The 26,341-nt window shown below is 34.0% G+C and overlaps 1 protein-coding gene across 4 annotated transcripts; it reads left to right on the forward strand.

The window, feature by feature from the left end:
- The first annotated feature begins 1,743 nt into the window (after nt 1-1,743).
- Nucleotides 1,744-25,663, forward strand: LOC133183090 (bromodomain adjacent to zinc finger domain protein 2B-like). 4 transcript variants are annotated; one of them, XM_061318034.1, is made up of 37 exons: nt 1,744-1,819; nt 2,415-2,546; nt 5,075-5,454; nt 5,758-6,072; nt 6,260-6,370; nt 7,004-7,117; nt 7,574-7,807; nt 7,939-8,224; nt 8,939-9,123; nt 9,360-9,461; nt 9,701-9,884; nt 11,843-12,037; nt 13,091-13,206; nt 14,260-14,289; nt 15,917-15,961; nt 16,070-16,135; nt 16,449-16,508; nt 16,721-16,798; nt 16,979-17,090; nt 17,334-17,476; nt 17,879-17,986; nt 18,366-18,475; nt 18,735-18,809; nt 18,922-19,102; nt 19,356-19,412; nt 19,554-20,931; nt 21,125-21,283; nt 21,400-21,534; nt 21,684-21,835; nt 22,091-22,266; nt 22,804-23,017; nt 23,403-23,492; nt 23,623-23,679; nt 23,846-24,001; nt 24,183-24,385; nt 25,005-25,148; nt 25,408-25,663. In XM_061318034.1, the coding sequence occupies exons 1-37, from the start codon at nt 1,744-1,746 to the stop codon at nt 25,613-25,615; spliced, it is 6,567 nt and encodes a 2,188-aa protein (XP_061174018.1). In that variant the 3' UTR covers nt 25,616-25,663. The 4 variants fall into 4 exon arrangements, with proteins under 4 accessions (XP_061174018.1, XP_061174044.1, XP_061174028.1 ...); XM_061318060.1 differs by having other exon boundaries at nt 11,843-11,935; XM_061318044.1 differs by having other exon boundaries at nt 7,007-7,117.
- The last annotated feature ends 678 nt before the right edge of the window (nt 25,664-26,341 follow it).

The following is a 26,341-nucleotide window of genomic DNA, read 5'->3' on the forward strand; positions in this document are numbered from 1 at the left end:
ACTTTTCCAGATACAAGAAAACCAAAGAGATGTAATTGTCAAGGAGTTTTATTGATCAACATGAGAAATTGACAAGCCATGTATGACAAGCATCAAGAAAATTTATTGATCAAAGAAACAAATACATGTAATTTACATGATAGATGGCACACCAGAGCACTGAATTCACAAAAGTAATACCGCAGTATTATTCTGAAATGATTTTATTGCTATGAATTAGTGAAGGGTTTGAAAGCCCGATAAAGGTAGTACAAAACTTGAAGTATAGGATATACAATACAACTATAATGTAACATGAGTTGTTGAAAACGATTAGTCAGATATATGAATAATTCCTAGATCACACTGAATTGTTAAATGACACAAATTCTTGGTTTAAAGAACAATATCACCATTTAAATTTTTTTTTTTTCAAATTTCAACCATTTTCACCTATAGATTTATAGTGAATGTATAAATACAGTATAAACCCAGTAATTGTTTTGGCTTATCTGTAGTCATTATCCGGTGTAGTGTTTCATGTCATGGTGACATTATTTGATGTCAAGCCAGTCCTACTAGTATTTTTTTTTTTCAAGCAACTGCTGTGCAGTATTTTTTTTTTTTTAGAGGCATAGAAAATCCTTCTCATTAACCATCCTTGCCACCCAAATTTTCGAGAAGTGGTCTCTTTGATTCTGGTACTCTTTTAATTTGTTTGTCTTTGGAATCAAAGGAAAATTTACAAGCTCTAGCAGGCAGTGTCTGAACTACCAAGCAAGGTTATTTGAGACCACCATAAAATGTTAACAAATTTAAGCTGGGATGATTTTTTTTTGGTCAAATATATCGTCAGCAGCACATCTTGAGAAACCACAAGATGAATGTACTGAACAGTTAGCAATTCAGTTCCAGTATATTGCTAATTCTCCACAGAGGAGAAAGTTTGATGGCAATTGGTAGGAAAAAATTTCGAAGGAGAGTGCAGAAGAAAGATAGAGTGGCAATGGTATCATGCTATAAATAAATTAATCCCGGTCTGTATCTATACTTCTTTAGCTGTGCCCAGAATCAATATGAAGCCTAGCCGATTATTAATGGCACACATACAATACACAGAGTTAAAAAAAAAAAAGGAATATCTTTTTCCACTTGAATGTTGAGCTGTGGAGTTGAGAGAGGCAGGGAAAAAAATAATATGAGAAGAAAAAAAAACAGACTGCTGTTTATTCCGTTGTGAAAAATCCATATTGTCACTTCCAAGTCTTTGACTGTGTGTGACAATTGCTGGTGAACAGATAAAAGATAGGAATAAAAGCTACTGAACAGAAGCCCAGAGAGTTGTTTTAATGGACTGAAATTGGCCAAGTCTTTGATTATAAACCTCAATTGAAAATGCAGGGATTAAGGCATATAACTATTGAGTCTGAATTATAATTAACTTTCAACTTTCAGTCACATAAAATTTAAGGGATGAAAAGTGTGTAAGATATATCCAGTAAGGTTAAAAGAGTGAGTTGTTTTTGAAAAAAGGAATGTTTTGAAAAATATGAAATAGACGTACTGCAGTGGTAAACAATTATGGGAAATAAAAATTTTATTAAAATTTAAGATCTGAAATAAACAAATTTTTAAAAAAGGAGATTAATGGAGTAATTATCTCATGCATTTGTGGTTCAATGTGATAATTGAAAAACATTACTGTTATTTCTTGTGTTTTCTTCATATTGACAATTAAAACAATTTCATTTTCACCTAGGTATCATGGAAAACAAAGAGAAAAGTTCACCACAACCTAGTCACAACTTGTTTGATAATGCTGCTGCTAGCAGCTTATTGGGTAAGTATTTGGAGGAAATATTCCTGGTATAGGTTCATTGTTAAACTGTTTGATTTGATTATCATGTCTGCCAAGTGTATAAAGCTACATGGTAATTATATTGCCTGCTTGCTTTGTACATGTGCATAATAATATAAAGTACAGCCATGTACATCTATAATCTACCAGATGTAAGGCTTATTGCTTAAAGAAAAGATTTACAATGTTGAGGCAGAGCCCTTGCTCTAAATACCAAATAATGGAAGAAATAAAGATACAAACATTGTTTCATATTTCTATCTAGTTTCATATGATACTGATGAAATGTTTGCGTCAGGAAACAATATTCATATTTGTGCAAAATGTCAGCGATATACAGTTCCACAATCAAAATCATGATGCAGCCATCTATTGTGATATTTGTAGCTTGTTAAGTAGATAAATTATTGTTCAAAACTAGGAACAGGAAATATTGTTACATTCATAAACATATGATCTCTCAGTTATGTAAAAAAAAAAAAAAATAATAATTGGAAATATGTTTTGCTCATGATATTAAATTAATAAGTAAAAGGGGTCACTGTAAAATGTTATGGCTTTTTTTGTATTTTCACAGGTGTTTCACCATTCGGCATGCCTTATGCCCACCTGCCCGGCACCTTCTCCCTCCTGGGCCACTATCCCTCCTTTCCTGTCTCCTCCCTATTTGGGGAACTGGGGGAGAGGGGTCTAGCCAGCCTCCCACCTGGTAAGGGATTCACATTTATTTATAGATCAATGTGATCACAGAAGGTCTTTTATTGCAATTTCATCAAGAGTTTGGGCTTATGATGGCAGCAACATTTTTATACAGCGGAACTTAAGAATTTCTAACATGAAATCTCAGATACAGTGAAACCTCATTATCTTGAACCTGACCGGACCAAGATTAAACTTCCAATGGTCTGAGATAACCATGGTATAAACATGAAAAATGTTGTTGGGACTGCCAAACTACTTTGACATATCTCTAGTATTACAAGATATTGGTGTTTGAAATAATGAAGTTTAACTGTACCCTGGAAATGTTGGAGGGAGTTGGGAAGTTTCAACCACTTTTTCTTTATGCATTTTAACTTCCGTATGTCTGGAATCCTCAGATATCTAATTATAATTTTGGTTCCACTGAGTTCAAGATGACAAGGTTTGACTCTACTAACATTACATGTTCTGTCAAGTGTAAACATTAGCTGTATATTTCACATCAAAAAGACTGGTATATTTCACCAAGTAATTGGTGCAGACAGCATTTTCTTCATTATGAAATTGGGCTTAATAATATGTCATTCTGTTATTGAATGTCCATTAGTATTATAGTAAAATCTTGTCATCATGAACTTGAGAATAAAGAAAAAACTGAGATATCCAAAAGATTTGAGACATTGAGGTTAAAATACTTAAAGAATAAGTCGTTGGGACTTCCAACTCACTTTGAGATCTCCATGGCGTTTGAGATATTGATGTTTGAGATATTACATTTCAATTATAGGGTAGGATTGATAAATAATCTGACTTTTCTTGACATTTACTCTATACTGTTACTAGCATTAGTTTATAAAATTATGGAGAAGTTTTTAATCTGCACTAGCAGTAAACCTGCATTTGGAGTGATTTTGAATTCATATTCTACATGTTCTACATATTCATCATGTCATAGAGTATATGTACTGAATTTGTGAGTGAAGTGAGAGTTATGTTAAGAAATGTCATTGAGGATGCTATTACAATAATGCTATGGACTATAAGTAAACCTAGAAATACAGGGATGAGTCAATTGTTCTTTTTATAACAATGTAATGTAGATTTGTTGGCTTAAATAAACAATATAGATGATGCATTTTGGACATACGGGGGTCACAGACATTGACAAGAGAAATCTGGATTTCTTTGCAGGCTCTCTTCTAGGTACAGGCTTCACAAGCCCCCTCCTCAATCTGGAGATGCCCCCTAATGGGGCCCCACTCTCAATAAAAATCCCAGATTTGGCAAAAGTAGAACTGTCAGACAAAGACAGTAAGATATTGGTCATTCTTTTTCTCCTTGTGATATTTGTAAAGTTTCTTAGTTTTTATGCTGCTGATAATTAGTTTCACAACTCCTTTGTTTGATATTTTGAATTTACAATTTTTAAAGTTTTTGCTAAATGAATCATATTTATAACCTTTCTGTTTGATAATTTTGCTGATTAATTTCTTCAACATGTAATTTTATTTCATATTTTGCTGCAAAAATGAGTCTGCTTATATTGTAGTGTAACAGCTAGGATTTCAACCTCATTTGCCACTTTTCTGGTTTGCTTTCAGTGGAATATTTCTCTTCTATTGTGTGGTAGAGAAAGGGATTTTGTTTATATTTTGGATTACTCTTGAAGTTGAAAAATTATAGTTGAGGAATATACATTATTTTAATTTAGTTTCTACATGCTTTATCAATTTTTCTTGTTCAGTACTTATTTAGACTGTGTGTGTTGCCAAAGGACAAGGTATGGTAAGGATCAAATTTGGCCCCTAATTTGCCGTGAAAATAAAGTAGTGATTAAAATTGGAATACTTTTTTATTTGAATACCTGAAATTGCCCTTAACTCAAAACCAATATTGACTTTGAATTATAGCATTAAAACTGTTTTCCAGATGCTCTGTTTTGATAAATTTTTATTTTGCTTTGGAAAACACAAATCACGAGAAACCCAACCTTTGATTTCTGCATTAAGAAAAATGTCTTTTAATAGTGTATTTGATGTAAGTTTTTTAAGATAGCATATTTGTTCTCTGTGTTTTCTGAAGCAAAATGTACTTCAAAATATATTCAAAAGCAATCAAAATTGCAGAAATTCAGAATTTTTTCAACTTCCCTGTAGACTTTTTTTGTGGAATTACATAAAATCATTTCAAATTTTGATACAGATTTGTTCATGAACCATTGCATTGATTGAAATGTCATGCTAAAAAGAGGGCTAAATAGGGCCTTTATGTTACCTTTTTCTTTCTGCAGACTTGAAATTTTGTTTTTTTTCCTCCCAAGGCATATACCAGTACATGTATATTGATGTATTTTCTTTTTGTATTACAATTTCAGGCTTAATCAATGTCAGTAAATACCTATTACCAACAGAAGTAAAATCTATTCTAGAGAGTATTTTTTGCAATTTCATTTTGATAAAAATGCAATCGTATGAATGAAAAGATGAAGACTTGTAGTTTATATAACAGTAAATTATGCACATAATTTTTTTTTAGAATTATCAGGAAAGCTTAGTTCTTCCAGTAAATCACATTCCTCATCTCCCTCCAAAGACACACCAAAATCCTCACCAAAAACCATCACCAAGGCCACCACTACCATAGCAACCACAACTAGCACCAGCTTCAGCAACAGCACCAGCAGCAGAAAAACCAGCACCACGGTAACTAGTGGTGGGGAGAGTCTGTTATCAGGAAAAAACCTGCTGGCTGGGCGCTCTCTGTTGGCAGGCAATAGGCTGCTGGCTGAGAAGCTCAAGAAATCAAAGTTGCCATCTGCTACCTCACCATGTCATACAGAAACCAATGGCACAACATCATCATCTGAATCTCCACGTCTGATGAGTCCAAAAAGAAAGCATGCAACGGAGGAACAGGTAGAGAAAAATGGGATGGAGCATTTTAGAATTAGAAATATCTTTGAATTAGGTTGAAAGCTTAGAGATAAAATGGGTATCAGACAATTCTGGGAATGTAATGATCTTACCTTTTTGTTCACTACAGTGTACATTTTCTTTCTGATGATTTATCAGAAAGAGGGAATTTTAAAAGAATAAATGGAAACTGTGAAAGAAGAGTCATAACTCCTCCAATTTTTAGTAAATCAACTCCGTGATCAGTATTAACAAGCGTACATAATGCAAGATAAAACCTTAAGTAAAATTCGGTCCTTTTTTCAGGTGTTTGAAAATGGAGACCATCATCCAAGTGAAGAAGACCATTCAGAGGAGGAATCTGTTGCAAATAAATCTGTTGTCAATGGAAACCAAGAGGAGGAGGAAGAAGTGATTGATCATGAATCTGAGAGCTCCAGAAAGAACAGTCAGCCTCCCTCCATACACATTGATGGACTAAAGAAGAAGTTAATAGCTGATCAGATACGACAGAGGGTACAGAATAAACCCATCAAGAGTATCCGGCCATCCATCATGCAGCCAATGAAGCGTGGCAGAGGAAGACCTCCAAAGCAGGCACAGGCAGAAACTGAGGAAGATGTAAGTGATACAGTTCAGTTAAATTTGGAGATTTGATGAGATTTCAGTCACATCTATACAGAATGGCTGTTTTTGTCACATCAAAGCTGGAAACTGTGGTAAAAAAACAGTAAGAATTGTCAGAGATTTACATGTAGAGTACATAGAAAAAAGATTAATATTTTATCCAAAATGTATTGTATTGCAGCCAAAAGATGCTGAACATTTAAAGGCACAACTGAATGCTACTCTGCTGAAACAAGAACTCCAGCTGAAGAAACTGAGAGAGAAGCATGAGAAAGAACAGGAAGCCTTATTAGTAAGATTTTACTATAAAGACATATGATTGGCTAATAAAACATGAGTTAGTGACTAAAAGGATTTTACATTTAGAAAAAAAGTGAACAAGTTTATAGCTAAAACATAACTATGACTCTTCGATAAAGGAGGTAATTCTAAAATTAATCATTATTTCCTTTATGAAAATTCTCACTTTTACAATGATTTATTTAAATGTTGTTTTGTATGGTATACTGAGTTTCTTCAGTATCATTTTATCTCAAGTTTCAGTGTAAAAAATTGTTAAGCCTAATTACTGAAAAAGTTCTCATAAGTCAATTGTAAAACAACATTTTTTTTGCAGTTCTTCAGTGTGAAATTTATATGTAACTTTAAATTTTGTGATGGCAGAAATATTTTACATAAATAAACATTCGATTATGGTACATTTGTAATTGGTTCCCTGCGAGAAATATCTGAGATTCAAACAAGGTCACAAAACTCATGGTTATTTCTTGCATGCGAATAAAATTTGGTTATCAGAAATTTTTTTACCAGTCCAAAATAATGATACATGTATATTGAAATGGATACAGATTTAAAAAGTTGTTTTGGACTGTTACTATTTTGTAATGATCAGAGTATTCTTATATGAAAGCTATTTATTTTGCAGCAGAAGAACAAAAATGACCTTAAAGTACAGCTGGAAGCGAACCTTAGAATTCAACAGATGGAACACAAACTGATGAAGAAACAAAAACAACAGGAGATAGATCTGGCTCTACTGGTATAGCTTAAACTTTGATGTATAGTGATAAAGTCTAAAAAATTTACTCCGTTAATGTGTAACCATATAACAGGTATATTCTGTGGCTTGACAACTTTGTTAGGAAATCCTGCAAAGTCAGCTGCTTTTTTTTTTTTTTTTTTTTTTTTTTTGATTTTTTTGCTTTTCCATTCAGCCTACTGAAGTTATCTTATTTAAGGATTTACAATTCTGTCATTGTGCATTTTGACTGAACAGTACAGTTCTGCCAAAAAAAGGTTAAGTGCAGAAATTCCTCATTGTATTGTATAAGCAAGATTTACTGGCAGGATTTTTTAAAAAAGCTAAGCAGCATTTATTCCTTTACCCTTTATACTGTATTGGTTGGATTTTTACAGGAATTACAGGAGTAGGATTTACGTCTTTTCATTTTGTCCTTTATATGTGTTTGTCATAGAGTTTTACTGATTTTTGCAGTATCAAAAGAAACAACAAGAACTTTTGAAGCAGGGAGCAAAAGACAAACTAAAATACCAACAAGAAAAGAGTGAACAAAAGAAAAAAGAACTGGAGGACCAGAAAAAGAAGGAGATTGAGACGACACTGAAAGTTCAGCAGCTCCTGAAAATGTCAGAGAATGAACGAAAAGCTCGAGCAAGTGGTGAAAAACCCAACAAGGGACGTCCCTCAGCCTCCCTGAAAATCAATCAGGTAAATAGGCAGTATTTCAATTGTACTGTGTGAGCTTGGTAGGTTAAAAAAGTATTTTTAAGAAGGTATGGGTACTGGGATTTAGTTTAAAGGATGTTTTAACTGAAACATGTGTGATTTATTAATTGTAGCTGCTACAAGAGAAGAGAAATGAAGGGGCTTTGAAGTCAGAGTCTGTGCCCAGTAACCAGATGACTGTGGACGAGAAACTGGAGGCCAAAGTCCGAGCCATGTTGGAAGAAGAGAATTCCAACGACTCGGGATCTGGAGAATCCACAGGTTCAGAGAGCGAGAACGAGAACCAAACAGGCATGGACTCAATGAGTGAGATCTCAGACTCAACTAATGATCACCATGGTCACAGTTTTGAGGCAGGGAGCTCAGCTTCTAAAAGGAGTGCTGATGAAATGTCAGAGGGTGAGTGTTATGAGAATATTCAGACAGATTTATATACTTAAAGACACTAGTCATATCACCTGATATGATTATTGAGACTTGATTTTTTAAAATTTAAAATCCACTTGTGACATCACTCTTTTGATTGGACACTCCATTTTTGGGGGAATGGGGAGTTGCAAATCACAATGAGAGCACAGTTTTTATAAAAGCAAATTCTCTCTTGCGTACCTACATGGGTTTCTTGGTGCAAACTTGATAGTGCTTGGAAAAATTTTAAGTTGGACATATTTTTGTATGAAAAAGTTGGGCATTACCAGGTATTGAACCAGTTACCCTTTGCTTCATAGTTGAGCACTCGTCACACTATGCTACCTAAGCCAATATCGAAGTGGTATTTACTAGATAACTTCATTACACTTCCTTCTGTACCGTATGAGATGAAAAATTATGTTAAAGTATATTTATTTGATTAATTAAATCACATGTGTTGTAAATATTGACAAACAGTGGATTTAAGTAGGTCAGTATCCTTGTACCTCTCCATTCCTTAAAAGCAATGGGCCTCAGCCCCTTTGGGCCTTGGCTCCATTACTTCTATGGAATGGAGAGATACTTGGACATTAACCATTATATGGATTTAAGAGAACTTATGATCTAAGGGAAGTAATTCAATAGAATCCTAAGGAAAAAAATGAATTAGACAATATTCAACTTGTATCACATTTTTTTTAGGAGGAACCTCACCTACCAAGAAGCCTCGTGTCCAGATGGATGAGGCAGCCTTACAAATCCCTCTTGATAATGGCTTCAGACGCACAACCACTATCCATGCTATCGGCAAGAGGGGGTTCATTGGGGAAGTTCTTTACTATGGGCCTTGTGGAAAGAAAATGAAAACTATTCCTGATGTCATGAGGGTAAAGATTTAATTGAAAGAGTAGAAGATATACATGTAATTAGTAAACTGTAGATTTATGGCTTACAAGGTAACATGAAAAGTTTGTATTCACACTGTCTTAATAAACCTTGTAGAATCAAGGACCACATTGAATAATGTACATACATGTATATGTTTTAGATTTACCTATTTTGAAATTTTCTTAAGTTAAAAATTAAAGAATAGACTTTAGGATTTTTATGCACTTCGTTTCAGTATCTTGAAAGGAACAATATTAAAGAGTTTGGAAGAGAAAATTTCTCCTTCAACACAAGGGTAAAAGTTGGACAATTCTTTGAAGGACAAGCAGGGACTGCAGTAAGTACTTGTACAAACAGTTATAAATATCATTATTTTTTCACTCAGCTCCCCCCTTCCCCTTTGAACACAAAGGTATTTTGCATTTGACAGTGCATTTACTTAATACAAAAATGAGCATATACTTTAAATTCATTGGTTTGAGCTCAGGGTAAAGTGCAGCTACTTGTATAATTTTACTTAATTTTAGCATTAGTTTATTGTGATTTTCATTTGAATTATGAGAAATGTTCTTCCAGGAGATTGTGAAGTTGAATGATGAGCAGGTGAATCAGAGGATGGCCCTGATTGAGAGTAAGAGACAGAAGTTACTGAAGATCAAACAGATGAAAGGGAGCAGACGGCAGGAAAAACAGAACAAACAGATTCAACTAGCCAAGCAGATGATGGAGCAGAAACTCAAAAAACGGATGGAACAACAAGGTGTGTTTAATAATAAAAATTATTTCGTTTTACTTTGAATTGAATTATTTCTAATTGTAGCTTTTTTTTAGCTCTACTGGTCAGAGACCAGAAGAGCTTATGCGATAGTAAGGTGTCCGTCGTCCGTCCGTCTGTCTGTCTGTCCGTCTGTCTGTAAACAATTTTTCAAAACACTACTCCTCCTACAGTTTTGGTCCGATTTCAATATAATTTGGCACACAAGTAGACTACACTAAGATACATAATTTAGTGCATCGGTTTTTGATTTCGATGGACGGTGTTGCCATGGTTACTAAAAATAGAAATTTCTGTGAAATTTCTTTAAAACGCTACTCCTCCTACAGTTTTGGTCCGATTTCAATAAAACTTGGCACACAAGTAGACTACACTAAGATACATAATTTAGCGCATCGGTTTTTGATTTCGATGAACGGTGTTGCCATGGTTACTAAAAATAGAAATTTCTGTGAAATTCCTTTAAAACGCTACTCCTCCTACAGTTTTGGTCCGATTTCAATATAACTTGTCACACAAGTAGACTACACTAAGATACATAATTTAGTGCATCAGTTTTTGATTTCGATGGACGGTGTTGCCATGGTTACTAAAAATAGAAATTTCTGTGAAATTTCTTTAAAACGCTACTCCTCCTACAGTTTTGGTCCGATTTCAGTATAACTTGGCACACAAGTAGACTACACTAAGATACATAAATTAGTGCATCAGTTTTTGATTTCGATGGACGGTGTTGCCATGGTTACTAAAAATAGAAATTTCTGTGAAATTCCTTTAAAACGCTACTCCTCCTACAGTTTTGGTCCGATTTCAATATAACTTGTCACACAAGTAGACTACACTAAGATACATAATTTAGTGCATCGGTTTTTGATTTCGATGGACGGTGTTGTCATGGTTACTAAAAATAGAAATTTCTGTGAAATTTCTTTAAAACGCTACTCCTCCTACAGTTTTGGTCCGATTTCAATATAACTTGGCACACAAGTAGACTACAGTAAGATACATAATTTAGTGCATCGGTTTTTGATTTCGATGGACGGTGTTGTCATGGTTACTAAAAATAGAAATTTCTGTGAAATTTCTTTAAAACGCTACTCCTCCTACAGTTTTGGTCCGATTTCAATATAACTTGGCACACAAGTAGACTACACTAAGATACATAATTTATTGCATCGGTTTTTGAATTCAATGGACGGTGTTGCCATGGTTACTAAAAATAGGAATTTCTGTGAAATTCCTTTAAAACACTACTCCTGCTACAGTTTTAGTCTGCTTCTAATATAATTAGGCATACAAGAAGACTATACTAAGATACATAATTTATTGCATTGGTTTTTGAATTCGATGAACAGTGTTGCCATGGTTACTTAAAATAGAAATGTCTGTGAAATTCCTTTAAAACGTTACTCCTCCTACAATTTTGGTCTGATTTCAATCTAATTTGGCACACAGTTAGAATACACTACGATACATAATATGTATTTCTGTTTTTTTTTTAATTTGGGTGAATGGTGTTGTCATGGTTACCGGTACTAAAAATAGAATTTCTGTGAAATGCTTTCAAAACGCTGCTACTCCTAGTTTTCATTTGATTTCAATATAACTTGTCACAAAAGTAGACTACATTAAGATACATAATTCTATTTATTGTTGCATGTTGCAATGTTTCAAATCCAAGTGCTACTTTTCTTTTGTTATACAAACAGACCAGTAGAGCTACAGTCTCATCAGAGACTTCTGGTTCAATATGTGAAATTTTTTTTTTAAAGAAAGAAAACTTTGTGTTTCCAAAGTTGTATGTAAGCTATAATTATGAATTCTCAAATAAAAATGGTATTGCAGAATCTGCATGTATAAAAGAAGTGCTACCAAAACATTGTAAATCTTGCCAAATCTTGAAGAAAAATGTGAAATTGTGAATGGAAGTTTTTTTAAATCAGAGATGGCCAAACGTGCTGCTGAATTCAAGCTACAGAAGAAAGCAGAGAAACAGAAACAGAGAGATACAGTCCATAAAATCAAGGAACTACGAGGTAGTGACCCTCCCGAACCTCCCTCCACATCTTCTACTGACTGGCAATCACAGATGTATTGCCTTCCTGACAACATCCTGTCATGTGACCCCAGTGCCTCAGGTCAGACAAAATCAGAATTGGCCTGCCCACTGCTTCCTGTGTCTTTTGCTGCCTCAATCCAGTGCTTTTTTACCATTTTTTTTGTTGTTGCTTGTTTTGACTTTTTTAAAAACAAAAATATTGCAGAAGTTACTGTAATTTTTGAATAATATGTAAACCTCAAAGCTCTAACTTGTTTTGCTTGGGAAAAATTTATTTTATTTTGGATAACTCTGCAAGTTTTTTTTTCTGTGCTTTTTTTTTAACTTCCAACCTTAAAATTCTTTGCATAAGCTATTGACAAACAGGTTGCTTTCTGGTAATGTAAATGCTTTTTTCACGATTAACACATTTAACATTCTGAAGTGGTTTTCTCTCTGCTTTAATTGATTTTTTCAACATTTCCCAGCTTATGCAAAAATAATGTTTTTTACCCTAATACATGTAGTTTATGTGCTTTCTTTTCCATAAATAACAGGGGGTGAATGTATATGATGTAATGCATGTACGTGTTCAAGTGCGATCATTAAATAAAAATGAAAATGGTGACGGACAATGTGAAAGTGAAACTTGGATGAGGCGTTAAAAACATTAACTAATTTTGAAACATACTCGTTGTCAGACAAAGTAGGAGAGTCAAAGAACATTTTGATGCCATTGACATTGATGTCGAGTTCTGAATCAGAATTTTTTCCTATTGCATTAAGACGTTTGTCTTTTGTTGACTGAGCTTGTGGGACACATGATTGTTGGATGTCTTTGTGCTTTCTGATGAGTAGCATGCTGGACTCATCACAGAATGATGCTTAAAATATCTGAATATGTTGACATTTTACTTTTTCTTCAGGTATTCATACCAAGTAAAATGCATCAGTTTTTAGTCTAATGTTCGAACAGTACAGTGAATTTATGTAACATTTTTATTTTAGATTTTTAAAGTACTTTACATGTAAAAATGAGAAAACTTTTCTTTTTTGATCTGAGTTAATATATAAAATCCTAATTTAGTAACACAATTTTTTATACTGCCCTGAGAAGTCAAGTCCTGACATTTAAATTTTTTTTTTTGTACAGCTGTTGAAAAGAAGAAGCAGAAGGAGCAGTTACGGGCCTTGAGAGAACAGGAGAAACAGCAGAGACAGGAACAAATGAGACTTGAGCGTGAGATGCGAGCTCAACAGATTCTGGAGGTACGTACAGACTCAGTCTTATGTTAAGGCTTACTGTGAAATGCTCTGTGTGTCCTTTATCTTATCTATAGAATTTTTACCTGAAATAATTTCTCATGTGATGTTTTAATGGGACTAAAAATGTATTTGCCATGTGCTCAGTAATGAATTCATATTTCATTTCAAAGGGCAACAACTCTTTGCTCATTAATATTATTACCTAGGAATTTTCTGTATTAATACAGGTATGAGATTTTTTAACTGAAGGTTGAGATAAAAGTTAAATTAAAGCAAAGGGGACATGCCACTTTAATGTCCACTGTGAATTATTTTGATTGAGACCATGTGGAATATCAAAACCTATCTTATTTTCATGATAAATGCCAAATATGAATTAGGATTTCGTAAACCAATAATTGAATGTAATCATATTTCAAATATTAATTTTGAAGCCATTTGCCAATAGGAAGTATGAGGTGCTATTATGTTTTGTCAATAATAGCATTTGGATGACATTGGACAAATGGAGTAATGATACTGAAATGATATTCTTAAAATTAAATATTTGCAGAATGTCAAATATTTCTGTCATCAAATGCCTCAAGAAATTGTAGACTCAATGTGTTTAAAGCTTTTGATGCAAAAATTGGAATTTCAATCTTTATGCAGCCTGTTAGGTTTGTTATGAACTTTACAGGACTCCATATATTGGCAGACTTAGCTAAGGATTTATTACTTTCAGAAGTGTAAAAAGATTGTTATCACAGCTGACACAGCAGTATATTTATTACCATTATTTAAAATCTTTTCAAATGTTTTTTTTTTTTTTTTTTATTTTTTCTCAAACTTTTAGTTGATTTTCTTTTTTGTTTCCTCATGTATTGCTGTTGCAAATTTGCCTTGGAGAGCTAAGCATTGTTGTTGTGTTTTATAACTGACATATTCAGATGAATGTTTCATGGGGAAAAAAATATCATAAAAGAAAATCTGTGAATAGAAAGTGTGTAATTATTTTTTTTTTTTTTAATTAGAAAAATTGCCTTGATTTTGATCTATATTGAATATTTGTTACAGTCAAACCTTTTATGGTATCATCTTGAAAGAGTAAGTAGGCTAACTCTGTAGATACATCTATATTGAACAGCTAGTTTCCTCCCTTTATTGCCCTCAGTATATATGTAGTTTATAAGGGCTGTTATGTATTTCTTGCTTTTTATTATACATTTATAACTGGACCCTGTAAAAAGCATTATATTTCTCTCTTTCAATGTAGTTTTCTCTTTATTTAAATCAAATTTCTTGTATATTCATGCATTTTAATAGCTTGTAGTTTTGAATATGTTTTTGGCAATGCCATTGTATGTTCAAATTAGCTTACATTATCAATATGAAAGCTTTTGATAAAGTAGTGCTTTTTTTCTTGTCCTTTTTATTATTATATTATTATTATAATGTAGAATATTTAAGATTATGCATAATACACATGCACATGTATGTTAAGTTTGACACATAATCAAAAGACATTTTAATGGAGATATTACAGTAAAACTCGGTTATAGCGATGTTCTGGGGACCTTCGAATTTACTTCACTATATCCGTAATTCATTATATCCGTATACTGAATTCCTAAAAGTATACATAGCCAATTGGCAATATAGATTTTTTCCTTCAAGTATGACTTCAAAATGTATTTAGGGAAGTATAAAATACAAAATTTACCTCAGAGTTCAAATATACATTCTTACAAAATTGATTTCATTTCAATATTTCAAAAGTTAAGATCATTGAAAATTCGCTATAAAAAATGTAAACTTCTAGGGGATACAGAATCAGTTCGTTATAACCATAAATAAGCTATAGGCGAGTTCTTTGTATCTGTAAACTTTAACAAGAAATTGTAAAGAAATTTGCTGGGGATTGCAAAAAAATTCGCTATGTCCGTAAATTCGCTATATCCATGTTAGTACTAAACAAGTTTTACTGTGCACCCATTACTTGATTCCACAAACATACAATAATAAAATATACAGTACCAAAATACCAAATACATGTATAATAAGCACATCTTCACTATTTATCATACCAGAGGGAAATTGTTATAGGGAAAATACTGCAGGCTGGAGTGAAATCCTTTGTATTCTCAAGTACAGAGTGTTGCTTATATCCATATACTATAAATAATAGTCACGAATTTAAAAAAGATTGATCTGTACTAGCTACATAGTAATCACTGGATGATTTTTTAAATTAATGAAGGGATGGATTGGAAAATAGAGTGAGATTGTTTCATGATTTCATTTATGATGTGAAAAATAATGTAAAAGTGTAATTAAAAATTTTGTATAGTTTACCTTGATGGTTTTTCCCTATTGCTCAGCTTTGTTCTCTATGGCAAATTTGTTACCATATGAGATTTAACCCATGTTCGGTTTTTCTTTTTTAATTGCCACATGCATATGTATATATTCATTATTTTTTTTCCCTTGAGTTGCAAATTGCATAAATGTCACATATAACTTTTCCTTTATCACATACCTGGTAATATCTTTTTAATCTGAAGCTATCTTCATCTAGATATTTTCACCTTTCTTTTATAATGATTTTCTGATTATACTGAAAAGAAGAAAAAAAGTAGTACAGACCTTTATGCTGAAATGTGAATATTTGCCATATATTCTAATTCAGGACATATATACAATGTACATGCATGTTGTTATTTTTTTTATCTAGGAAAGGGAAATGAAAAGGCACCAAGCCATCATAGTCAAGGAACAGGTTTGTTTACTTCCTTGAAAATTTATTTAAATTTTTTTTTTAAATTAAAATGAAAAGCTATTTTTGCCCATACTGAATAGATACACCTACACATCTATTTATTTCTAGGAGAGAGAGCGTAAACGACATCATTTCATGTTGGTGAAAGCAATAGAGCAACAAAAGAAACAGGCAGTAAGTTGTTTTAACTGAAACTTTCCATACTTATGACAATTTTTAAGTCCAGGCTTGTAGGAGTAGGAGGCAATATCAGTTGGAAAGAGAGGTGGTTTGGTGCAGGGGGGGGGGGATCAACTAAAATTCCTTGACAAGCAAAAAAGAAAGGTCATCAGACTTTATTGAGGGGGCACAACCTTAAATTAGCAATGGTATTCTATGGTAAAATTATTGTAATGGGAGGAGGGGGAACAACAACAACCCCCCTTCCCACAGGGCTGAAGTCATCAGAATTAAAGATGTAAATTTATCTTGATTTTCATCATTTCAGAAAGATAAATTGAAAGAGGACAGAATGATGGAAAAGAGGTTACACAGAGAGAAAAAGATGGTAAATATTTTAGGAACCTTCAGGGTTCTATCTGTTGAAAAACATTAGTTATTGTTAATCTATCAGTAATCAAGTTTGTATGTAAGGATATGGTTGTACGTATATGCCTCTGTCCAGGGTTCAATCTCTTGAAATTACATGTACATTACAAATAGTCCTGCCATGATCAAGTTTGTATTTAAGTGTACATGTAAATGTCTGTGTGATTTCAGGAACAGAGACGCCTGGAGTTACAGCTAGCAAGAGAGCTGAAGAAACCTGTGGAGGACATGGAGTTGAAGGACCATAGGGTAGGTTCCCTAATACCTGCTGATTAATTGTGTCAGAAAATTGCAAAAACTTCTCGATCTTACCCATTTTAAAGTTGTTTTGAGTTCTGAGAGACACTTTTACAATTTGACAAAGTTAGGAGATGATGCCTAATTTGATTAAATAGGATATTTGAATTTACATGACTGTTTATGTTGTAGGCATTGCCTGACTTTGGGAGAATTCCTGGATGTAAATTGGATGCTGTGGCCTTCGGGGATATTTTGATGGTTTTGGAGTTTGTTCATAATTTCAAGGATGCTTTAGGTTTTGGTAATTATCAGTCAAAAAGCAAATGCTTTGAAATTATAAATTAACTTGTAAGTTGACCGTTATAAAAAAAAAAAGCAAAGGTAGAAATTTTTTTTTAAAAAAAGGTAGAATATATGAAAATCTTTAAAAAAAATTCAAGCATGCAGAGGTGCCAATGGAAAGTGCTCTAAGAAGCTGTGGGAATCTATGGTTTGTCTGGTTAAACTTTTAAAATTATTGGATTTTTTTTTGTTTTTTTTAAAGATGAAGATACCCTACCCACTCTTAAATCCCTCCAGGATCAAGTGATGTTTGCCACAGAGGAAGATGGGGAGAACTATATGGCCTTGACCTGCCACCTGTTGAAGTATGCTGTACGGGAACCTGGGGTACCCAACCCTAGAGAAGTAAGGAAAATTTATACAGTAAAACATGCTTATAACAAAGTGCCGGGGATGACCAATTTTGATTGGATATAAATGTAATTAGTTATATTTGTAAAGTTCATGATATGTTTTAAAGTCACAGGAAATGAAAATCACTTTGCTTTAAGGGTGAATTCATTATAAGTGTGTTTGCTGTAACTTTGTCTTACTGTACATGTATTCTTAGGTACATGTACTCTGACTGAATGAAAAAAAAACCTTTACTAGTTGTTTTCTAATAAATTCTCTTGAGCAGTTGAAGACATTCACTGTACAGTTTTTAAGCCTATCACTATCGCTTGTATTAAACTTTGTTTAGGTGTAAACTTGAGGGGTAAAATAGGCATTTACAAACATATATACATTCCTGTGATTTGTTTGTAGGCTACCACTTGCCTTGGTCAGAAAATAGCAGATGTCCCCATCACTGAATCTGTGGTGTCTGAGATTCTGAAGATTTTTATCATTGCTAGGAATGGAAAACCAAATGAAGTATGTCACTATGTACCTGAGATCAAACACAAAAGTTTAGGATTTTCAATTGAATTTGGAAAAAAAAATTATTTTATGATTTTTAATTAAATTTTTTGAATTTTATTCTTGTGATTTCAAATAAAATTTTAGAAATTTTAATTATATGATTGAATTAAATTTTAAGAATTTATATTTTATGGTTTTAGAATTTTTATTTCATTATTTTTAATTTTGACATTTTGTAGACACATTTTTTTAATGCAAGAGTCAGGTTATAAATGAACATTCCTTGCTGTAGCTGATTTGTTATCAGTGGCAGTGTTGATATAGCATTTTTGGGGATATGACAGTTTAGTTTTGCATTACTCGTAAACTGATTTTATTATTTTTTTTCCAGATGAGTGATTGGTTGAGTTCTAAACCACTAGAATCCCTGACCACATCTCAGAAAGCCTCAGTGTTAGCATTCCTTGTCAATGAATTGCTGTGTGGAAGACACATTGTCTTGTAAGCATCAAGAAAAATCCTGTCTTAAACTTTAATAAATTTGAATTTAATTTAAAAATCTGCTTAAGTAGGTGTTTATTATTAGTATGGAATTGTAAAAAAAAAAAAAAAAGAAAATATATTGGCTGAATAACTGAAACAAGAATTGATGTTGTGTGATTGATGTCCTGTATAATGAACCTTCAATATTAACAGGAACTGGAGTGAGTCACTTTTACATCCATATAGTAATGAATATCTAATGTATTACTGTTAACAGGGAGATAGAAAAGCAGCTGGAACACATGGGTGAGATACGTAGAGACAAGTGGGTTGTGGAAGGAAAACTCAGAAGGTGGGCCATCAGAAAGATATGTTACCTCTATGTAGAATCACAGAGCTAAATATTATAGAAAAAGGGACAGGTTGTTAAATTTATGGTAATGAAATTTCTCTACTTGTGACAGACTGAAGGCTGTTCACAATAAGAAGTTTAAGAGTGTTCCCAAGCCTCCACCACTAGACAGTGAAAGTACATCTCAGATGACCAGCAAGAAAGGGAGCGATGAAGAAGACGAAAAAGAAGAAGAGAGTGGGAATGAAAGTGGAGGGGAGGATCAAACGGGGGCGAATGAGGCAGATGGAGAGGTGAGAGTTGTATAGGGGACAGGGTCTTCATGAAAAATATCAGCTTGAAGATAAATGAAGTTGTAAAGATTGGTGCATACCAGTGATAAACTTAAGAATAGGATTCAAACGGGGTTTGAAAATATGGTGTGGATCCAGGAATTTTAAGATGAAAAAATTGTATGGGAAGTAAAAATCTGAATATTTTTTTCTTTTGATTTTGAAATTACATGTACAGGATCTCTCAACATTTCCTGTTGATTTTCTTGAATAGGATGAAGAGCCAACATCATATGAGGAATGTGAAAAAGAAATTGAAAAACTTCAGAAGGTAAAAAAAATGTGGATTAATTCAATATTCTTAGCTTGTATGGAGTACATGTACTTAGGAAAAGTTAAAACTACATTTATCATACCAGTACTTGTATTAGCAGCTCTTCGTTATCAACAATCTTTACTATCTTTATTTCAGCAACATGCTCAGTACCGTGCAAAAGTGTTCAAGGCTTCACATAAGGTTCGTGCAATATCCCTGGGTCAGGATCGTTACAAACGTCGCTACTGGGTGCTGCCTACAGCAGGGGGTGTGTATATTGAGGGGCAGGAGTCAGGGTACTTTGATGAAGAAATTCAAAGTAGCTGCATGAATGAGGAAGTGAAAACGGAAGTAAAAGTTGAAGTGAAACAAGAAGTGAAAGAGGAAGTGAAGGAAGAAGTGAAAGAGGAAGTAAAGGTAGAACCTGTTGAAGTGAAAACAGAAGTCAAAGAGGAAGTGAAAGAAAGGAAGGACATATTGAAGATTCCTGTGTACAAGAAAGAAATAAGAAATGAATGTGATGTGCAGAATGTGATAAAATCAGAAGGATTCATCCCAGAAAAGTGTGATTCCAATCAAAATTCCAGTAAATCTGACCAAACCTTAACTAGGCCATCGGAAAACATATCAAACTCTGTCAAAACAGAAAACTCAGTGCCCAAGTGTAATGGAGAAGATTTCTCATTCCCATCTACCTCCAGGTGCAATAGTGCAATTAGTGAAAGCTCGGACACAAATTCACATCTACAAAATGGTTCCAGTAGCCAGCCTGGTCATTCAAGCTCTAAGTCAGACAGTGACATTAAACCCATCATCAGTAGTGCTCATGCCTCCCCATTGATATCCCCTTATCCAGCTGCCCCCTCCCCATTCTTCTCACCACCCATCTCAGGGGCCAGTCCCTCACTGCTTGGTGGTATGTCATTGTCATCTGCATCTTCATCCACATTATCATCCACACCACTGCCAGCTCATCAACAACCAAAGTCCTCTACACCATCTTCAGCTGATGCCAAGCATAACTTCCTCAGCATAGACTCCTTACTGAAAAAGGACAGTACTTCTACTAGTGCATCACCCTCCAGCAAAAGCAGTCTCTTCCCGTCCCCAATGTTTCCTTTGGTTCCGATGACCCCAGATCAGATGATTAAGTCATTCAGTGAGAATTCTAGCCAGAAGCCCTGGTTCAGCATTCTGCCAAGACTTCCGTGTGATGATTTGTCCATGACACATGGGTCTTCCCAGATGTCAATCCTACCTAGTCCGTTCCAGAACTCATTTTTATCACCACTTTCATTCAGTTCTTTTCCTGTTCAGAGCCCATCGTTCTCATCTTTCAATGTGTCACAATTGTTTGGAACCTCCGATGTTAGTGGCATGTCTCTCAACTCTACAGCACAGTCCAGTGTCAATGACTCATTCAAGATTCCAAACACCCCAAGGTCAGAAACGGTCACCCCAGCCACCAGTATTCTGGAACAGAATGAATCCCTCCTTTCAGAATTACAAGGAGAAGCACAACCCATTCCTGAAGGTGAGCTTATTTGTGATAAGTATAGAAAGACAAGAATATGATTTTGATGAATATCAGTGTTTCTTTATTAAACATTAATTTTTTTACTTACAGGAAACTGCAACAAAATTTTCTTTTCAACAAGTTCTATATATTAAAAAAAATTAAAATCTCCAAAGATAATATTCCTTACTTTGACCATTGTTTTTGACAGAGGTCCAGAAAGGATGGTGGAAGATTTCTGAGGAGAGGCAAGTGCAAATAGTCCACAGGAATCTTCATCCACGGGGAATCCGAGAGAAATCCCTCCAAAAGTCACTCCAGAAATGTCTAGAACATGCCTGCTCCTCCTGTAAACAAGACAACAAAGAGGGTAGGGAGCACTTTAAATTATCAGATATACTGGTGTTTTTATCCTTCTTTTTAAATGAAAACATATGCATTTATATCCTGGATTGTATTGCTAATTTTACACGTCATATTATTCAGTGTACAGCATGGTGTCTGACACAAGTGATGATGAGGAGAAAGAGGACAAGACGGAGGAGATACAGAAGAATGAGAAAGAGGAGAAAAAGGATGAGGACATGAAGTCCTCAGAGGACACCTCATCAGAAAAGAAAGGTTGATATCTATGTGGCATATTGAAAAAAATAAATGCAGTTAAAGTTTGGATGATGTAATTAGAATACATGTACTTAAATTTTCTGTTTACCGGTGGACACTGTCTTAAAGAATATGTTCTGTAAATGTAATAAATTATTTTTTTGTAGATGAAGAAGAGAACACGGAGGTAGAGACATCCATTGATCCGGAGGAAGAGAAGATTCGATTGGCTGATCTCAGTCACCAGGTGGAGCTTCAGGCATTGGAGGAAGTAGAGAATCTAGAGGAGAGGATTGCTTCAGCCAGCCTTCAGGTCAAGGTCAGTATCAATGAAAACCATAGCATCAAATACATAATCTGATTTTCAGAGGACTATTGTATGATTTTTAACATAGAAGAGACTTAAAGTAATGTTGTTTCAAATTTTGTTTAGAGAAAAAGGGGAAAAGATAATAAAAAGACTTTGAATTTAATTGTAATCCTTTTAAAATAGATAGTGTAATAATATCAAAAATACTGTATCTCTAATGTGCTTATTTGAATTTTAAATTTTACTTCTCTCTTTAATTACTAGGGTTGGAAAGTTCCTCAGAGGATCTCCGATGAGGGTAACATTACACTGGTAGACAGGTTTAACCATGAGAAGCTGGGACCAAATGAGAAATACCCACTTGATGCAGCCATAGAGAAACTGGCTCAGCTAGAACCCAACATAGAAAGACGCTACCTCAAACCTCCACTGTGTAAGCAGTAAGTACAAGTTCATATATTTTCAGGGTGCTTGTGTAGTAGAGAGGGACAACAATTTGCAGAATTAAGGTTAACCGAAAATAGTTCTGACTGCTGGAGCATCATGGATAAGAATAAGCAAAAACCTGTAAAATGTGTAGCCACTTCAAAGATAAAGCTTTCACTGTAAATGCAGTTGTCATAGAAGGTCAAAAATCAAGTCTCAACTGGGACTCGAACCCAGGGCCCCTGATGTACCGTGCCAGTGCTCTAACCACTAAGCTTTTGAGACCTGATACATTGACTGACTTTCACACAACTGTTAACTGCATGACACAGTCTATCATTCTAAAAAAAAAGTCTGTAATGTATAAGAATCTATAATGTATAAGAATAAATTATAATCTGTTTATAATTGATTTGTTATGTAAGCTCTCCACCTTTGCTCCAGTGTATTCATGCATCTGTGCTTATGACAAAAAATATAAGATGGATTCAGATGTTGTTTCTAAGATATCACAAAAAAAATTATTTTTCATCATTTCTCAATTACTCCAGGGTTCAGATCAACCTGGCCAACATGACAGCTAACACGAGCCAGAATGATGATGAGGAAGATGAGGAGGGTAAGCCATCTGACCCCGTCCAGATATCCCAGGGACTGATGTTGTGGAGGAATGCCGTGACCAAGGCCTCCAGCCCCGCCCAACTGTCTCTGTGTGTGTCCCTACTCAACAAGTCCATATCCTGGGAAAAGTCCATAATGAAAGTGGTGGGTAACAAATAGTACAAATCAGGGAATAAAAGTATTGTATATAAATGCAGTTCTCTATATGCTTTACTGTTATGGGAAAAAATAACTTAATTGTGATGTACATGTATTCATAGTTTTGATATAGTTACAAATTCCAGAAACTATTTTATTCATCAAATTGTCATATGCAACGTTGGAAACTCTTAAAAAATATTTGTATGAATACTAACAGATTTAATATGCCATCAGTGCAAATAGTAGTATAAATGATAGCCCTTCCTGAAAATTTTTGAAGAACCAAGCCGAATTAATTTTTTTTATAAATCTGTTAAATATATTTGTGTCTGTGCATTAATGTATTCGGATTGATATTAAAATTGACACCTATTTATTGTGTTGACAGCTGTGTCAGTTATGTCGTCGAGATGATAACGAGGCTCAGCTTCTCCTCTGTGACGGTTGTGATCGTGGGTACCACACCTACTGCTTCAAGGTTTATGTCTAATCTTACAACTTCTAGGCAAACAAAAAACATGATTACTGTTTAATTTTTTTTTTATTTCCATCGGGTTTCTTGTGCAAATGCAATACTACGTGAATGTTATTTTTCTTTTCTCTTTAAGCCAAAGATGGAAAATATTCCAGAGGGAGACTGGTACTGTTATGAATGCATATCAAAGGTAGGGAACACAGACCTTATGGAATAAGTATAATTATTGCTGACAATCAGGAATACGTAATGTACAGCACATTTTAAATGATCAGTCAGGTCAGCTTAAAATGACTATACACCCATTATGGAACATAAGGCTTTATTGTGAACTTTTGTTCTACTTGTCTCGCTAGGCCACTGGTGAGCCATGCTGTGTGGTATGTGGTAAAAGAATGGGGAGGATTGTGGAGTGCGATATGTGTCCCCGTGCCATTCACCTTGACTGCTTAGATCCACCCCTACCTCGCATGCCTAGGAAATGGGTGTGTCCGGCTTGTGCAGTCAACCAGGTTAGAGTTCTGATTCAAGCTTAAAATCAGCTGTTTATTTAATTGTACATTTCTGCATGCAAATCAAATGATTTTCATTTTAATGCACAAATAAAGCAAACAGAAATGTGTAACTAATGTGAATTTTATTTTTTTCTGCAATTTCCATGATGCACATACTTGTATTTGAACCACTTAATAGGGTCAAAAGGGAAAAGGAAGGAAAAGTCCCAAAAAGAAAACTAAAGATAACAACACATCTGGGAGAGAGAGAAAGGATTCAGATGCTGGGAGTAGATCAGCTATGGAGAGTACTCCTTCAGAGAAGCCGGAGAAGAAAAGAGGGAAGGATCTGGAGAAAAAGAGACAGGCTGCCGAGCACTCTGAGGACATGACTGTTTGCAGGTAACTATAACAGAGAAATACGTTTAATATTGGACCACAATTCTCTATGTGAATTAAAATGGAATTTGCAATTATGACATTTTTATAGCAAAAAATGAAGATACTATAATGCATAGATACATTTTCGCTGATTTCAGTTTTCAAACATTTTTCAACAAATGAAAATTATTTGTTTCTGGAACTTTACTATGAGTATGTTTAACTGTTCAAATAAAATTCATATAGAGTAAGGGGCAAATTTTGAGGCAGTCATAGCAATGATAACAATTTTGGAAAGGAAGTAAAATAAAATAAAAATTTTGTTGATTTCGTGGTAAGAAGAGAACCATGAATTCATGTTCCCCATGAAATATTAAAATTCTCTAAAACAGTGTAAAGTCTATACCTCATTAAACCAATATTTTTCCCTTGAACCATGAAAATTTGACCGTACAAAACTAAGTGATTTTGCAGCATGGAATAAATACATGTACCAAAAAAGGATAGAGTGCATTAAATGAATAAAATGTGAATTGTGCCACTTGTTTTTCTGTTAATGAAAAATAAACTGAGTTGGCGAGAAGAATGGAAAGTTTCCTTTCATTTATTCTTATATAAAGGAGGCACTGTGTTATTTCAGGCTGATTTTGACGGAGATGGACAAACACGATGAAGGATGGCCTTTCCTAAAACCCGTCAATTTCAAACAATTCCCAGCATACAAGAAGTACATCCGACAACCAATGGACTTTGCCACCATGAAAAACAAACTCAGGGACAACCAGTATGTAGTCAAAATTACGGAGTTAAAGAGATTTTAAAATGTTAAACTGATCTCTTGTATGAAGAAAAATCTTCAGATTTCCTTTCATGGGTCAAAAATTGAAATATCTTTGTTGATCTTATAATTTATTTGATAGCGTAATACAAATCTGGTCTTAGTATGATACTTGTATGCATTAAACGACATGCTTACTTTGTTTACATTTCTCTACATGTTGTTCAGTCAATAAATATGATACAAATTCTCTTTGCCTCCTAAGGTACAAAACTCGTGGTGACTTTGCAGCAGATGTCAGACTGATATTTAATAACTGTCAGACATTCAATGAAGATGATTCCGAGGTGGGACGCGCCGGACATAACATGAGGAAGTTTTTTGAAGCTCGGTGGAAACAGCTGATGTTATCCACATCTCCTTCTCCGTCGTCAACCAGTAACGAGGAAAAAATGGAGGAGAGTGGGGACTGATTAAATGTCGTCACAACCATTCATTTTATTTATTCCTTTTTTAAGAAAAACACTTCTTTTCTTATGCAAATTCTATTTATGATTTCATTGCAGCTATCAACACAAATCTTATATATATTGATGTTGGCAGATTTTGAATATATTTATGATGTTGTGAATGTCGTCGAGGAAGATATAAGTGTCTTAGACTTTTAATAACCTCAGAATTTACAATTGTAGTGTGATCCTGGTCATGTATTTTGAGTTCTATAACTAATGACTGGATATACTATTTTTTTTGGACTTTGTAAAATTTGTAAATAGAATTTAAGATATTTCTGGATTGGCATTTACATTTACTGTCAGTTAGATGTGTATATGTACGTGTAACAAACTCTCTGGGTTTTTTGTTCTCTCTGGGAAGATGATAATGTGATACCTCAAGTCAAACCTGTGTTCTTATTAATAGAGCTAAAATATTCCCAGTAAATTTAATTATGCCAGAGCTCCTCATGTTGGAAAAAAGTTTCAGTTAGTTAATCAAAAAATTTACATTGGAAAATAACAGTCTGAAGAAAAGAATAAACTTGAAAATTAAAAGAGGAAGCAAATGAAAATTAGATGAAACAAGATTTTTTGGTTGTCATCAAACTTATCTATTCAGATTTATAATTTTTTTCATGGTCCGTATTTATTCATTAAAAGATCAGTATATGGAAATCGTAGTCAGATAAAGTATTTTTTGAT

The sequence above is a fragment of the Saccostrea echinata genome, unplaced genomic scaffold (genome assembly GCF_033153115.1).
Source record: "Saccostrea echinata isolate AGI-Se365-2 ecotype Australia unplaced genomic scaffold, CSIRO_AGI_Sech_v1 ptg000001l, whole genome shotgun sequence".
Lineage (NCBI taxonomy): Eukaryota > Metazoa > Mollusca > Bivalvia > Ostreida > Ostreidae > Saccostrea > Saccostrea echinata.

Excerpts from the sequence above, each read along its gene's own strand:
- LOC133183090 (XM_061318034.1), top strand. The coding sequence starts at position 1,744 with ATGGAAAACAAAGAGAAAAGTTCACCACAACCTAGTCACAACTTGTTT. Across the intron at positions 15,962-16,069 it reads CCATCATAGTCAAGGAACAG|GAGAGAGAGCGTAAACGACA; the intron begins GTTTGTTTACTT and ends ATTTATTTCTAG. Across the intron at positions 16,799-16,978 it reads TGGAGTTGAAGGACCATAGG|GCATTGCCTGACTTTGGGAG; the intron begins GTAGGTTCCCTA and ends TTTATGTTGTAG.